This window comes from Hetaerina americana, unplaced genomic scaffold (genome assembly GCF_022747635.1).
Source record: "Hetaerina americana unplaced genomic scaffold, ioHetAmer1.1.p SCAF_22, whole genome shotgun sequence".
Classification (NCBI taxonomy): domain Eukaryota; kingdom Metazoa; phylum Arthropoda; class Insecta; order Odonata; family Calopterygidae; genus Hetaerina; species Hetaerina americana.
Genome location: NW_027286786.1, coordinates 4,014,467 through 4,031,839, shown reverse-complemented (window position 1 = coordinate 4,031,839; position 17,373 = coordinate 4,014,467). Strand labels below are relative to the sequence as shown.

General features: G+C 35.5%; 1 protein-coding gene across 15 annotated transcripts in view; it reads left to right on the top strand.

Annotated features, from left to right (window-relative positions):
* The window catches only part of CaMKII (Calcium/calmodulin-dependent protein kinase II), a 329,599-nt gene that overhangs the window by 275,873 nt on the left and 36,353 nt on the right, over positions 1-17,373 (top strand). For 10 of the 15 annotated variants that reach the window (XM_071586329.1, XM_071586332.1, XM_071586325.1 and 7 more), the window contains 2 exons: positions 4,218-4,307; positions 6,896-6,958. In XM_071586329.1, coding sequence (XP_071442430.1) covers positions 4,218-4,307; positions 6,896-6,958 — 153 coding nt within the window. The remainder of the gene's footprint in view (positions 1-4,217; positions 4,308-6,895; positions 6,959-17,373) is intronic. The other 5 variants (XM_071586333.1, XM_071586335.1, XM_071586323.1 and 2 more) reach the window with 2 other exon arrangements.

The window sequence follows — 17,373 nt, the reverse complement described above, 5'->3', positions numbered from 1 at the left end:
TTCACGTCTTATGTACTCAATTGATATATTCCTGTTAAGTATAATACAACAGCATTCAAACTTAAACTAGATCATATGAAATATGATTTGTTTGTTGGGGCATACTTCAAGGTATTGTTAATGGATTATTTGTGTAATTACTTAGCGTAGCTATGTACGGCGCGGAAACGTGGTCATTGAAGCAGGAGGATAGACGTAGACTGGAGGCTTTTGAAATGTGGGGGTGGAGAAGAATGGAGAAGGTGAAATGGACAGAGAAGAAAACAAATGAGGAAGTACTTGTTATGGTGGGCGAAGAGAGGGTTTTGTTGGGAGAAATCCTATGGAGGCAGGAAAAGTGGATGAAGGGGGTGTTGACCGGCAGTGGGATGTTGAAGACTGTGATAGAGGGTAGAATGTTGGGCAAAAGAGGAAAGGGAAGGAACAGGATAGGAATATTGGACGGGATGAAGGGAGGAAGAAAGTACTCAGAGACGAAGAGGGACCTTATATAGAGTAGGATGATGGATTTTGTGTTTTGTTAGGAGTAATAAAATGTTTGTTTTTGGTAGCTGTGTCCATCCAAAAACCTACCTTAACCGGTAGATTACCTTAAAAAAAATATATACTTGTATTAAAAATCAATAAGAAATTAGTTAAACATTAATTGTGTGTATTAAAATAGATGAATATTACGATCAATAAAAAAGATTGTGTATTTATTTCTCAGAGCCCCCATAACAGACTGAGTACTGCACGCTTAGTCCATGTAAGAGGGTAGCTGTTCAAATCCAAAGAAGCTTTGCTCTCTTGTGAGTCTATTGGTCTATGGAGGTGGGATAGGAGATGATGGGAATGCGGTGCTATAGATGAAAATAGAATGCGTAGACAAAGTAACATATCAAGAAGTAGTTTGAAAGGGTGTGTGAAGATGAAAGCCTATGGAGGAAACGTACAAGAAAAAGAGGAAAATGGATTGGACATATCCTAGAGGCATAATATTTTATTTTCAGACCATGACTGAAAGTAACATTGGAGATTGAATTTGTTTTTCCCCTTCTTCCCCCTATCAACATTCCCACTGTCAATCCAGAGATGTGGCACCATTCTTACCCTCAGTAATGCTAACGATGATATTAAAGTGAAACTCATTTATTCCAAAGTTCTGAAAACTGTAACTGCTTCATTATATAATGAGTTATTATATTCAAATGTATGGAGTTATTTATTCAAGGAGGAATGATTATATCGCAGAGTGTACTCTCAGGATAGTATTATTGTTGTTAGTATGGTCACAGTGACACTTTGGAATTTCTCCAATGGGACTTGTGTCATATTGGTCATCACTTGCCTACTTAATTGCGAAAAGAGATTTTTTCTTCAATCTATTCTTCACCATTGTTCATATGGAGTAGTTTGATGAACACAATAATATTAAGGGTGGTTCCTGTTGGATTAGATCCCCAATAGTGTTGTTCAAATGGTTTTTTGCTTGCAACCACCTTCAAAGCAATAGGAAAGCCCATCAATTTCAATTCACATCGGTAGGTGGATCCAGTTTCTACATTAACATTAGTGCTTTCTACATTAAGGTAGTCATCAAGTTTTTTAGAACTCAGATTTTCAATCCTGCCTTTTTAGTCTTTAGTTTATCTCATGGTTGTGAGTCTTTTCTTTTGAGAACTGTTCAGGTGTCTGGAACTATCGGGTGGTTTATGTGATAATATCACATAAATTCAGACTAATGCTTTATTCAGTGCATGAATCTTCTTCCTTTTCAATATCTTTTATTTAGCACTTTCGGAATCTAATTTAAAACTGGCTCATATACCTATGCCAATTCATGTTGCAGTTTTGACTGCTTTTTATTCCCTCATTGAGCTATTCGCACAGCTGTCTTAAATTGACTTATGGGCGAGGCCGTCGTAGAAACTTATTCTTTTTTTCATGTAATCATCCCCTTAATTCACCAAACCTTTGAGCCAAGGATCCATGCCATCATGGTAGTACCACTTAACAAATGATATAGTTAACCCTTAAATTCTCAAGGATTTTTATAATTTTGGTCTTAGAATGCTCACACTTCTTTACTGAATATATTTTTAGGTATAGTTTCCTGGTCACTACATAGTTCACAGGAAAATAGAACTTGTCATGATAATTTAATGCAAAGGTTGGTTAAAATGAAAACATTCTCTTTAAATTTAGAATTTATGTTACCATTTTTAAATGTGAGGATTAAATGACAACAAATTAATTATAAGCTAATGTCAAACCGAACGGTTTCAGGGATAATTATGTGAAATTGATCCATCATGGAAAGGAACAAACTATGCAAAATTTCACTATTTAAAAAAATTTTTTTATTTAAGACCCGGGTTTCAACAGTTTAAGCAGTAGAATCACCTGAAGATGACATAAACTGTTGAAACCCGGGTCGTAAATAAAAAAATATTTTTTAATAGTGAAATTTTGCATAGTTTGTTCCATTCCATGATAAGCTAATGTATTGGAGGTTAAATATTTATGGCAACAAATTGAAATCTGATATTGTCATGCCTTGAGCCTCTGAGGGTTAATCATTAGAAAATAGAATAGTTCTTTTCTAAAAGGCACATACTCATAATTTTAGTGTAGGTATATTTGCACAAAAGTAATGTAACAGTATTAGTAACCTCTATGGTTTTCTCCCTCTGAAATCACAAACTAAAAAACTTTTATACACCACCTTCTTTACCTATGGTTGGTATTTAGCCTGAAGTTTGTAGCCTATTGCTCTTCTTAGTTTAACTATGTATGGATTGGTAATGTAAATACCAAAATTACAAGACTGACATGAAGGTGATGGTCAGAGACAGTGCATATTGTTAAGTGGGGGGTTGGAGGTATTATTTTGTCAGCTAGTTTAGTGAAAGTGTATAATTACCTTTCTATTGTATAACATTTAAACCTCTGCTGTAAATTTTTGCACTTTCAAAATGCTAGCTGGCTCTTATTTGATGCATGAATGAAAAACTCTTTTTAAGTAGTACATAATTAAAGGTTAATAAAATAGAATGGTAAAGGCATCTCTTTGGCAATAATTACTTTTCATAGAAGGCTTCCTTAAAGCAGAAAACATAAATGCACCTTGACTAATTCTACAATAGTAAATATTTAAACGAGGTGTCAGCTCAGCAGCATTCTATTTCAGTAATACTTTGTGAATTTAGCAACAACTGAAATGTTTTGTCTGATTGTAGAGAAACATAAATAGAATAATATAAATTTTTTGCATAGATGCACCCAGATTTTCCCATTACCACAATGAATGCATTGTGCCATAGTTACCATCACACATTTACTATAGATGCCTGCCACTTAAGCAGTGGGTAGAGTGCTTCTGAATGGTAGATGTAGACTTAATGTTGCTCCTGTTTATCTCTTTGTTGACATGGTAACTGATGTAACTACCTACTACCTCCAGAAAGTGGTAAGATCATATTCTGTGACATCTAGTGTGATCTTCTTTCCTCTTGAGTATGCTTCCTCCCTTGCATGAGACTCTCCATGCATGAGACTTTGGCAACACTCCTTCTCACCTAGAATGTACGTTCTTCCTTTTATTTTTCAGACGTGCACTGTTTAGATCTCTCTTTAAATATTTCAGTTTAATATGTTATTTATTCCGGCATTTACTTTTTCAGGTTCAAATTACTTTTCTTTAAATTTGGTGGACTAATTAAGTATTATTTCCTGCATGCCATTGATAAGTTGTAAATAAGTACATATAAGTAGCTTGTAATCAATGAAAATGCAATTGATTATTTTAGGTGATATAGCCATTCGGTATTATGCATGATAACAGATTAACTTGTTAATCTGTGTATATGTATGGATATTTTAGTTCTTAATACATTGAGTTTTCATAGATTTTGTTTCATTTTATGATAGACTGTATTTACATTTTAATGTGTAATTTTTATATTATGCTCTAATAATATTTGAAATAAAAAAAATATTTATTTATTGATTACCATTGAATTTATAATAATTTGATAAAATTTTATAAATGTGCATAAAATATTTAATTGAATAAAAATAAATGTTAAGTTTTTAAATATATCATTTTTTAATAATTAATCCGTTTAACTAAGGTAATTTCGGTCCAATGCAATTAAAGATATCCTAAAAAAATTTGTAGCAGAAAGATATTTTGAATCAAATTTTAATATGAAAGATTTATATTTATTTCACAGGTCGAAGTATCATAGCAAAGAAAGGCGATGGGTCTCAAGTAAAGGAGTCCACTGACAGCAGTACGACCATTGAAGATGACGATGTCAAAGGTATTTCAATCATAGTTAACATGTGCCAATTTATTAAAGATAATTACAATAATTACAGTTTGAATATTGAAATAGTAAAAAAATTGAAATTAAAAATCATAGTAATAATGACAACCTTGATATAATTTCGTAACCTTTGTCAATGACATTTTCTTATGTACTTAAAAATTCATACTATCTGCTCTGAGACATTTGTTTGATTTGAATGAATGCAAAACTTACAACTTTCATCCAAAATAAGTTTGTTTAGATCTTTTCATTCGGTATAGTGTTCATTTTTCCATTTTAATACATCCATAGTTAGTGTCTGTGTCTTATTCAACTTTTAACTGATTCTTGTTTGAAAAAACAATCTTACCTTATCAGTGTTTCCCAGATGAACTTTTCTATTTTCAATTGGTTTTCCATGCAATCTAGCTCGTGAGTCATAGCTCAACTAGTGCATGAAAGTGTTAGCATTTCAACTGGAATTAATTGAGAGTGGCATGGAAACAATGACGAAAAACCATCTGTCCTAATATTTTCTTTCTCTTAATCATTTTTTTTGTAAGGCCAAAAATCCATAACACAAGGAACCATGTGCTTATTATTGTTGTATTGTAATGTGTAGGCACTGATTCATGTATCAGGAGTAAGATATGGGACATATTGCCTATTGTTTGTATGATTTTGTCATTGCATGATTATGTGATGACAAGAAATGGTCTCCATAGTAAGAGAGTCACTTCCTTTTCCCTTGTCACCACCACCACTACCACTGCCAATAGTATTTTATCTCTGTTTTGCCAATATGCCACCTCCAGCCGTTATTACCTTTGGAATTGTGGTTTTATTCTCTGCTTCTTTGTTAAGTAAAAAAGTTCTCCTTGAATTTATAATCTTTTACCAGAGTTAGGGCTGTACGAGTGAATTATGTGCCTGGAAATAGAATATCCTTTATTATTTGTTTTATAAGGTAGATCACATCCTCTTCAAAATATCCACATGCTACAAGGTCAGTGCTTAAAGAACATGTCCGTGTACATAGTTACCATCAATGTAATAGCTCAGTGAGTAGAATATATATTAAAATTTTATTTTCATATTATTTGTAGTTTGAAAGTTTGGAAAAAACACACACATTATATATATATATATATATATATATATATATATATATATATATATATATATATATATATATATATATATATATATATATATATATATATATATACATATACATATATGTGTGTGTGTGGTGTGTGTGTGTGTGTATGTGTGTGTAAGCATATATGTGTATACACACACACACACACACACAGAAACCCTAACAAGTTGTATTAGAGCACAATTAACCACTTTGACTGCCTCCTCGAGTATTATTTCCTCCATGCACTGTCACATTTTTCATGATTGAGGCAATGAGATTATTGATGTATGAAAATATTCCTTCTTTTGTCCCTCTCTTTAAATTGATAATTAGCTAATAAATAAAGGGCATATTTTGAAACCTTCACTTGGAAGTTGAACTAGTTTCTCCCATGGCACACACAATTTTGTTATGCTGCTGAAATCCAGATTTTTTCTGGATGACTTACATCTGATTATGCACATGAAGAGATGCATACAAAGTGGATCCATCACAAGTGTTATGGATTTCTGACCAGGCCTCCAGAGGTGTCTTTCATCAGGCTTGAGTCATCAGTACACCTTCTCTCTTCTAACCAACAAAATCATTTCTCTCCTATCATATTCTTATATTTTGTGTGTGCATTGATATTACTAACAGGATTTCTCTTCATAATTATATATATATATATATATATATATATATATATATATATATATATATATATATATATATATATATATATGTATATATATAATTTACATCTTTGTGTTTCTCTCTTTCTCTCCCCTCCTTCATGTAAAATGGATAATGAATGGACTATTACACTTGTTCTCTAGCTTATAATTGTCTCCCTATGAGTGAAGTCAAGTCAGTAAATTTGTTTTGTGTGTGCGTGTGTGTGTTTGTCAGCTTAGCAGTGCTTCCTGTAATACCTCAATCTATGTACACTTTAATCTGTTGACGGCACCACAACCTTGCTATTATCATCATGGGCTCATGTGAAAGGCTTTTACTGCTTCAGCTGATGTAAAGGTCACCCAAGGACAGTTCACTGCCTCTTGAATCATTGTTAAAAAAAATTAAAGCTTCAGAGACAGCTTTCAAACATAGAAAGAAATTCTTGGTTGTGGAGCTGTGCATTTTTTTACGTTTTATCTTTCTATGATAATCCTGTGTCTTTTGAAATGTGTATTTGCTTGTGGTAACTTACATTTTTGGTACATCTATTTAACTAATCCCCTTTAACATGTCACTTGCATGTGAAATTTTTTTGTTTTTTTTTCTTCAATAACTGTGTACATGGGTAATGACACATTGAGTTTTGGGGAATTTGGGGGGTGGGGGGGTTTAAAAGATGTTCTCAACCGTGCTTGTCGTCGCTCATTCATCAATTCTCTCTCTCTCTCTTTCTCTCTCTTTCTCTCCCTCTGTTGTCTCCTCATCGCCTCATCCCCTTCCCTCAACTCTCCAACAGAAGACAAACTAAACAAGACAGGTGTAGACAGGAGCTCAACTGTTATAGCTAAAGAGCCAGAAGGTACAGTCAACAGAAACACTGTTCCTCTCTTAATATGCTTGAGTAGATTCCCTGTTTCATTAACATATGCACCTGGGAAAATTAGATCACATTTTTAAGCATTGTATGATATATATATATATATATATATATATATATATATATATATATATATATATATACATACATACTTCTGAGCAACTTTTATGCACCACCAGTCTAAAAAGGCCTTGCTCATTGAACTTTAAAAGCAGTTTTTAAAATGCATGTTGTTTTGGAAGAACAGTAGTTTCAAAACACAGGACTGGAATTTTTATTTCCAGTTCATTTATCTAAAATAACTGTAAAGATTATTCTCATTCGAATTTGAAGATAGTTTTGCAAGGTTACAACTCTCAATACCTTAAATTGTTTTGGAATACAAAAATGTTTTGAATTTAATGATTGTCATAGTATTTTTTGATCATTTTAAGTGTCTCAAAGGATGCCGATCATGTTGAGACATGTCATTGGGAGGCAGCTCTTTGGAATTACTTTCATATCATGGTCAGTGTATCAAATGCAGCTTCTTTTATTTCAGCACATTTGCACTCAACAGAGATCATTGTATTCATCTTGGCATTAGGATATTAAATGCCATCTTACATTCTATTTTATAATAATTAAGTAATAATGATTCTTCCTACTCGCTTCAGTTCTCACCTTAATTTTTTAATAAAAACTTAAATAATTAATTTAATTGAACAGATATATGTTTTGATTGTGGGAATGCGTCCAATGTTGGAGAGTTCATTAATGGTAACTTGAGGTTGTCTTAAGGAGTGGGATAATTAAGAGGAATGATGCAATGGCAATGGTAATTTCCAAAATATGGATTTTTCAGAAAATATTGAGAGGACTTATTTCCAGAATGATTACGTACTTTAAGTGATTTACTTGAATTAAAGACACAATAACCAATTGATGACACCTTATATGCGGCATGGGCTCTGGACTACCTCAATAAAAAATGCAGTTGAGTTGTCCTTCTCTGCTCTGAAATGTAAAATTTCTACTAAAAAATTCAAACCTGAGTATTTCATAACATTTCTATTTTTCCTTGGGATTTGTTGCCTTTCAGGTGTTCATGAAAATCTGTATAAGCTAATTAATTTGAATTGGGTTTGTGGCCAATGAAAGTTATCCTAGCCACTGCAATAATAATTTCTTGATCTTTTATTCTGTAATTATTTTTGTGGAAACTAATCTGGCAGCTGACACTCTCCTGTTGATTATGATTGACCATCGATCTATTTTACTGAATATTAGTTTTCATTGTGAATATGGAAAAGTATGAAGGTGATTAGTAAGACAATGAAATTATATTTTTTCATGTAATATATCACTGCTACTCAGGCACCTATGCTTTAAAATAGTCTGATGGCTAGAAAGCATACCCTGCCAAAGTTGGACAATATGAATGAATATTTCTGCCCACTATGAAATCAAGAAAAAATCTGTCGCTATGGTTCTTCAAATATATGCATGTTCATATGTTTTCTACCTGACTTGAGGGAAACCAAGAATCTCTCACTGCCTGAAAAGTGACTTTTTTTAAACAAAAAATGTTTTTAAATTATTCCAATCATAATTTTGGATGTTAATAGTTAACTAAGATAGACACATTTGAAGTTTGAGCATTCATTTAAGCACATTCATTGAACGTTTTTAAGAAAACCAATGTATTAATAACTTATTTGACCAGCCAGATTGCTCAAGTTGATAATTTATTGATCTTCATGAATGGACCTGGGCATTTTAACTGGTTCAATTAGATCTATATAAGAATGGAAGATTGATGCTCGGAATGACAAGAGCCATTGTTTAATTTCAAGCCCACATATTTGTATGATAATACTGTACTCTGCAGTAGTCTCTTTCAGCTTCATTGTTTCCGTGCATGAAAAAGTATTTGTTGACAATTCATTGGTGAAAAAATTTATACATAATGTAAAAAAAAAGGGCAAGAGAAGTATAGACCTAGAATCACTTTGAAAAGCTCTCAAAAATGGATTACTGTTATAAAAAAAGAAAAATTGCTTTCTGGAAATGTGCTACATATTATGGAAATAATGTGAAATAGTTTCTAAATGCTGTTGAGCTTTTATATGTTACCTAAATGTCAGTTATGTGAAAATTAAAATTTAATGTGATCATGTAAGGAATGAAATCAATAGTAGGGCAGTAAACGGAAGCATGGAAGAGAACTATTGCTCATTTTATTTTAAATCTATTCTAGAAAGGAGGTAATGTATAGCATTTTGGAATCCAAATTTATTTGTATGTTTATTTTATTAAATGGCATTGTAATCTGATAAGATGTAATTTTTCATGCCAAAATTTCACATTTAAACAACAAAAGATCTGTTGTTTTTCACTAGCTCATTTCCTTTTTCTAGTCCTAATCTTTGGTATAGCACAAATAACTGTTTCATGTAAATGCTGAATAAGGGTGGAAACAAATACATCCCAATTTTTTGTAAATGTGTTGGATATACTGATACTACAATTCTGGTATGGCTACGTTACCATGACTATTGATACATAGACTTCTTTCACAATTACATATCCTATACTTTCTCTCTGATCAAACTGTCTTTGTTCTTTTCTCTTAGTTGATCTTCTGACTTTGCTCCTTTCACATTCACTTGTAACCGCTGTGGATTATTTTACTTTGTTTGACATAATTAACCTCCTCCTAGATTTTTTAGGCCCCAATAATCGTCTCTCCCCACCACCTCAAATGGTACACTACTGAACAAATAAATATCATGAATATGCATGTCATGACATTAATTGCCAGGGCTTATGGACTGAGCGAATGAAAGGTTAAGTCAGCAATGGTGACCTGGAAAAGGAGCCCATTCGTCATAGTTTGTGATAGTTGGTAGAGTCTAAAGCGTTACTAGGGAGGATCGCTAGTCCTTGTTAACATTGAAATACGTTGCCTTTGATGAGTATTTGAATCCAGACCAGTGGTCAGCATTCAAATGGGAACTACGGTTAGGGGAAGCTCTGAAGCAAAGGAAACGGCACCACTTTCACACCATCATGGCTATTTCACTTCTGAATGTGGGTCACACTGTTGCGAGGGAATTTCAAATAATAGGATAGTAGATTTATCCATTTTATAAAGCTTTGAGTTTTCCTCTTAAATAAATTTATTTAGACTTTTTGGGATTTAATTATTTTTACTTTTCAGTTTTGTAGATGTCACTTAGCCATTTTTTAAAAATCTCCAATCCTTGTAAAATCCTCAAGAGAATGGAGAGCATTTTGAAATGTAAAAATAGAAAGACATTCCAGATTTTGTATGCATCAAGTCGAGGATTGTTAAAAAACTGACCTTTGAACTGAACTGGCAGGACGTGCTGATGCACAATCTGGACAAGTTTTGACTGCGAGCATATAGTAATCCGTCCTGAAGTATTTCTCAAGTTTACCATGAGTGCTATCCATTAGACCTAAGAAGAAATTTGGAAATTTTTAAATACCAAATGAAGGGCACCTTGGAGTAAGGTTATATTTCCATATAGTTTCTTGGAAGAGTCCCCAAAACCTCAAATATTTCAGCCAGATTGGTATGGCAGTTTAGGGTGGATGTGAGTACTCATGCTGTTGTATTTCAGAGGACAGGTTATGGTTCAATTTGGATTCTTTTCGTTGTGTTTGAGCTTCTGGCTGTACTTTCTCTCCACAAAGTTTGCGATGGTGGAGTTGGTTTAATTAAATGGGAAATGGTATAGGAGCATCGCAATAGCTTGCTGCTCTTGAGCAACAACTTCGCCTGCGAAAGGGAAGAGATTCCCTCATTGCATTTGCAGAGCAATGAACACAATGAAGCCTCCATGAAACAATGTCCTTTCCATCACTCCCTTGAATGATCCTGATGCTCACCATTCTTGATTTATTTCTTTGCATAACATTTTCTGACTTTGGTATTGGCGTATTAAATGTTAATACTCACTATAACGCAAATTAAATTACTCAGATTTTTTTAAGAAACTTGCATTTGCAGTGAACCTTTCGTCTGTACCCCTCGACAATAGCGAGCTTTCGCTACTAAGTAAAGGCCTCTCCTTCTCCCCCACCCCTAGAACCAACCACGTTAACATCATCACCGACACTTTAAACTTCTGCCGGAATTCACGCTGGCATGCCCATTGGAAATCCTAGCCTTTCCCTTCGAACTCTTCCACCATTGAAGAATTGCGCAAGGCAAAGAGGTTTTCACTAGGAGGAGGGAGTTGATGACAGGGACATTGAGTAAGGATATTAAGAAAAGGTTCGTAAATACTTTGATATGGAGCGTAGCTATGTACGATGCGGAAATGTGGTCATTGAAGCAGGAGTATAGAAGTAGACTTGAGGCTTTTGAAATGTGGGCGTGGAGAAGAATGGAGAAGTTGAAATGGACAGAGAAGAGAACAAATGAGGAAGTACTTGGTATGGTGGGCGAAGAGAGTGGTTTGTTGGGAGCAATCCTATGGAGGCAGGAAAAGTGGATGAAGGGGGTATTGACCAGCAGTGGGATGTTGAAGACTGTAATAGAGGGGAGAATGTTAGGCAAACGAGGAAAGGGAAGGCACAGGATAGGGATGTTGGATGGGATGAAGGGAGGAAGAAAGTACTCAGAGATGAAGAGGGACCTGATGTAGAGTAGGATGTTGTGTTTTGCTAGGGGTCTCAAATTATTTAATTAGTAATTATGTCCATCCAAACACCTACCTTAACCGGTAGATTACCTAATAATAATAATTATATATATATATATATATATATATATATATATATATATATATATATATATATATATATATATATATATATATATATATATATTTGGTAATCCCAGCCTCTCTTTTCGAACTCTCCCACCACTAACCCAGCACTTAACCGATTCCGTCCAGCCTCAGAAAACGATCCCAAACCACTCCCATCAAACCACCCAATTGAAATCTATATCAATCTCTATCTGACAAAGATTTCCGTTAAAAAAATTAATAGATTCCCTTAAACCACCATATAACCTTTCCCTCTCTGAGAGACAAGCTCTCAGACGTTTAGCGTAAAACAGAGATGTTATAATCACAACGGCGGACGAAGGGTCATCCGTTGTCATGCTAAACAAAGAAGACTACAACGCTGAGGCTATTCGCCAATTAAACAACCTTTCTTGATATGCCCCCCTGCCCCAAGATCCAAACCCTTCATATCAAAAGGATATTCTCTCTTTTCTATCCAATTTTGGTCCCAAAGAAGGTCTCTCCCTCAAAGATGTGTCCATTCTTTCTCCACCTAATCCTAAGACACCCCATTTCTATTTGCTACCCAAAATCCACAAAGCCAATAACCCCAGACGCTCTATTGTCTCCTGCATCAACTCACCCACTGAGCGAATCTCCACATTAATAGACCACCACCTACAACCAATAGCCACTTCACTCCCTTCTTACATCAAAGATTCGCACCACTTTCTGGAGCGTCTACACTCAATCCCAATTCCGCACAACACGACCATTCTCATGGCCACGATAGACGTTACATCTCTGTACACCTCCATTCCCCGCAAATAAGGCCTTTAAGCCCTGCAATATTACCTCTCCCTATGACCCACACCACACACCCCATCCACAGATTTCCTCATCGAACTCAGCAAAATTGTTCTCACCAAAAATGCTTTTCAATTCAACGACAAAATATATCTACAAATAAAAGGCACTGCAATTGGCACGCGTATGGCTCCTGCATATGCCAATCTTTTTAAGGGTAAACTAGAACATGACTTTCTGCAACAAAAACCCCTCAAACCTCTCCTTCTGGGCCCAGTATATCGATGATATTTTCCTCCTTTGGTCCCACGGGCTCCAAAATTTATCCTCTTAAATTTCCTCTCTCAACTCCTCCTCCTCGTAATCTTTCACTTCTTCTATCTCCGACTCGAATATCACTTTCCTAGATATCGACATTCACCTCCAAAACAATACGTTTTACTCCTCAGTCCACATGAAACCAACTAATAAGCAACAGTATCTTCATTTCGACCGCTGCCATCCACCTCATACAAAACGCTCCATCCCATTTCTTGCTAAATATTTCATGAAGAATAAATCAACAACTGTCTCTTGTGTTGATCTGGTTTTCAAGCAGCTAGGATAATTTTTTTGCAGAGGAGAATTGAAATTGAGGCAGACTTGATTGAAAAGAAATTTTAGCCTACCTCCTATTGAAAACATATTTTTACCTCCCCTTGTGTTGGTCAAAGGCCCAAAATTTATGTAAAAAGAACATGAAATTATAGTTTGATAGTTTTTAAGGAAGGCTTTGGTAACAGTTATGGGATAAGTCTTGTCCTTTGTATTTTATCTCTTGGGATTTATCCAGTTATCTTGTCTTTTTTCAAGTATTTTTAGGTGAATTAACAGTTATTCATTTTGTGTTTTAAGTGCAGATAAAGAATATCTAAGTTAATTATAAAATAGGGAAATAGGTAATATTAATCATGGGTGCACTGCCCTGTAATTGTGTGTTGATTTATGAAATGTTAAGAACATAGATTTCCCTTCACATTTGGTGAATATCACTTCATAGATGTTTTTTTTTCCTGAGCTTATTTATTTTTATTTTCTGTATATAAAAGATTATTCTTATGTAGCAGTAGTGCCAATTTACAGGGAACATTTTAACAGAAACATGAAAGAGGATAAAATATGACAACAGAATAACAATAAACAACAAGAACCGAACATGGACTGGGGGAAGAATTTAATTTGTTGACAGATGGGATAAAACTTGGGTGGCAAAAATGTTGCATGATAAGTTAAAAGGGTGGAGAGTGTGAGGGTGTGAATTTAGACGGGAGGAGAGGGGAAATAGTAAAGGTGAGCGCTTGGTGAGAGATATCCTAGGAATAGGCAGAGATGGAGTAGGGAGTGGGTACGGGTGGATCCAGTTGGTATCTTGAGTTCGAAGAGAGAGAGAGCAGTTCTGGGCAATCAACAGTCGAGTTTAGAGTGTTGCGGAGGAGTTTTAAATCAGCTTTAATTCTGCGGTTTTGGGTTCTAGAAGTGGATAAAGAAAACAGAACAGCATTTGAGGACATATTGCGGAAATGTGGGATTTGGTTTTTGACTACTATATTTTAACAAAAAGGTGAGGGATACAATCGAGGGGTTTTGGATTAGTTGGGGCTGAGGTGGGCCAAATTGGGGAGAAATATGATACCATGGGAAGGATGATTGTTGAGAAGTACGAATAGAGTGCCATTGGATATTTAATTTCTATTAAGAAGTAAAAAAGGCCTAATAGGGACATTACCTTTTTTTGCAGTCTGACTGTGGTTGGAGTAATTTAGTGTTTGGTTGGTCAAAAGCATAGGTCTTTAATGGTGGATACTCTGTATAAGGGAGTTGAGTTAATGGTTTAGTTTTCAGAGCAAGAGTCATGATGCTGCATTTTCTAGGGTTTAAGTTAAGCTTCCAGGTATCACACCACTGGGAACTCCTTTGGTTTCAGTGCTTAAGTAGCGGTTATATGTGTTTAGCCTAGACCTACCATTTATATATATATATTTTTGGACAAAACGGACCTTCAGGTTGATTACTGTTTTTATGGTATGTGTGTGTGTATACATTTATAGGAGTGTGTGTGTGTGTGTATATGTATATATATATATATATATATATACTACCTTGATCAAAAATTTCCCGGAATTTATTCAGAAAATTAAAAATACAAGTTTATTCATCTAAATCTATATTGTCCCCTTCAAAGTAATCCCCATCGACTGCAACACACTTATGCCAGCGCTTGATCCAATCCTCGAAACATTTTTTATATTCGGTTTTCGGTATGTCCATCAGTGCTTCCTGCGATTTTTCCATTACTTCCTCTCGGCTGCTAAAACGCGTTCCCCGTAATGGTTTTTTAACTCGATTGAACAGAAAGAAGTCACAGGGAGCCAAATCAGGTGAATTCGGTGGCTGTTGGATGGTATTTGTTGCATTTTTCGTCAAAAAATTACGAATAATGATAGCACTGTGCGACGGTGCGTTATCATGGTGCAAAATCCACGAGTTTTCTGCCCACATTTCTGGTCTCTTTCGGCGAATTGCTTCACGCAAACGTCTCATAACGCCCAAATAATACTCTTTGTTTACTGTCTGGCCTTCTGGCAAAAATTCATGATGCACTACACCGTTGTAATCCATGAAAACCGTCAGCATTGCCTTCTTTTTTGACTGAAAACGACGTGGTTTTTTTGGTCTCGGCTCATTTGGTGAACGCCATTCACTTGCCTGATGTCTGGATTGCGTGTCGTACTCATAAACCCACGTCTCGTCTCCAGTAATGATCCTTTTGATGAATGTGGGATCGGATTCAGCCTCGCAAATCATGTCTTTTGCGACGTCAACACGGTCTCTTTTTTGCATGAAATTGAGGTCTTTTGGCACCAACTTTGCTGCTACACGACGGAAACCCAAATCATTAACCACAATGTCTTGGGCGGATCCATAGGCAATGTTCAAGTCCTCCGCTATTTCTCTGATGGTTAATTTGCGGTTATTGACCAACATTTCTTTTACTTTATCAATTTTTTCACCGACTTTCGATGTCGATGGTCTGCCACTGCGTTCATCATCTTCGATTGACTCACGACCACTTCTGAACCGCTCGTGCCACTGGTAAACGACCGTTTTTTTTAGAGAATCGTTGCCGAAACACTTTTCCAACATTTCCAACGTCCGTGCGCCACTAAATCCGTTTTTTACGCAAAATTTAATACAAGTTCGTTGTTGCAAATTTAAATCCATTTCTGAAATTGTAAAAAATCGCCAACACACACAGAGATAGATGTACTCTTGGCTACGTAACTTTTGCAAATGTCAAGTTATGACACTAAGATTTAAAGGGAATATCAACAACAGATGTACCAATTTAACAAAAAAAACAGAACTCAAATCGGAACGATGGGAGCGCCACACGGTGGTTATTCCGGGAACTTTTTGATCAAGGTAGTATATATATACACACTCACACACATACATACATATATATACACACACACATATATATATATACATATATATTATATATATTTTATAAAAGAAAGTCGTAAATCGTGTTAGTTACTCCATTTATAACTCAAGAACGGCTGAACCGATTTTAATGATGTTTGGTTTTTTCATTGCGACTCATTCCAGAATAGCAGAATAACCATTAAAATATTGTAAAAGTATCGTATCGTCAATTTTAACGATATTTGGTTTTTTGGATTCATCTCAGCCCAATGTGGCAGAATAATCATTAAAATATCGTAAAGGTATCATATCGTATCTTCGATTTTAATGAAATTTGGTTTTTCGGATTCGTCTCAACCTAGAATAGCAGATACTCATTGCAGTATTGCTATAGTATCATATCGTAATATCATATCATAAAATATCGTAACATATCGCTTCATTGAAGAAATTTCAGCATTGGAAGCAAGATGACATGGTTCCTGGTCAATCGGATGGTCATTCAACTGATGCTCTTGGCCGTATTTATAACATCCATCCAAAGAAAGCTGTTACTTTTGAATGTTCGAGGGCCAACATCGTTCGAATTACTACGAACTGTTAATGGTATAGTGTGCCCAACATTTCGTGCTGCATGTCAAGAGCTCAATTTGCTCGAAACCGATAATCATTGGAACACTGTAATGGCTGAAGCAGCTATTTCTCCATCCCCAAGTCAGATACGCACATTATTTGCTATCATCCTTTCGACATGATTCCCATCCAATTCACGTGACATGTGGAACAAATAAAAGGATAACATGTCAGGAGACATTTTACATCGAATTCCTGTAAGTTCGAGAAATCTCGATATTGAGGTAAATGAGGAGATGCATGACCAGGCTTTGCTGTTGATTGAAGACATGTATTACCCCATGTGCGGCAGTATTTCAATGAGTTAGGAATGACAGCTCCAAATCGTGGAATGAACGACACGTTTAATTAAGAATTGGAATAAATAAATGAAAGGACTAACTTTGTAGTTCCACACGAACGATTTATTCACACAACCCGGGTTTCGAAGTAAAACTTCATCATCAGGTGAGCTCTCTACGGTTGCAGCCCTTCTTATATATACAGCCAGGGCGGGGGTGGGGTGGAGATAATCAGGAAGGTTTGGGAGGGGTAAAGTCAGGAAGGGTTTGCGTGCCGGAGGGGAGGGCAGTTTGGCATCACCTCCACAAGGTTGAAGGAATGTGGAGCGGGAGGGAGAAGTCTACATTGCAGAGCTCTCGTGAGTCAGGGGATTAGAGAGGGTTAGATGAAGGGGAGGGGGGTGTGTCATCGGCCACCGTGAGGATTGGGACTTTAAGGAGGGGAGAGTGGGAGGCATACAAA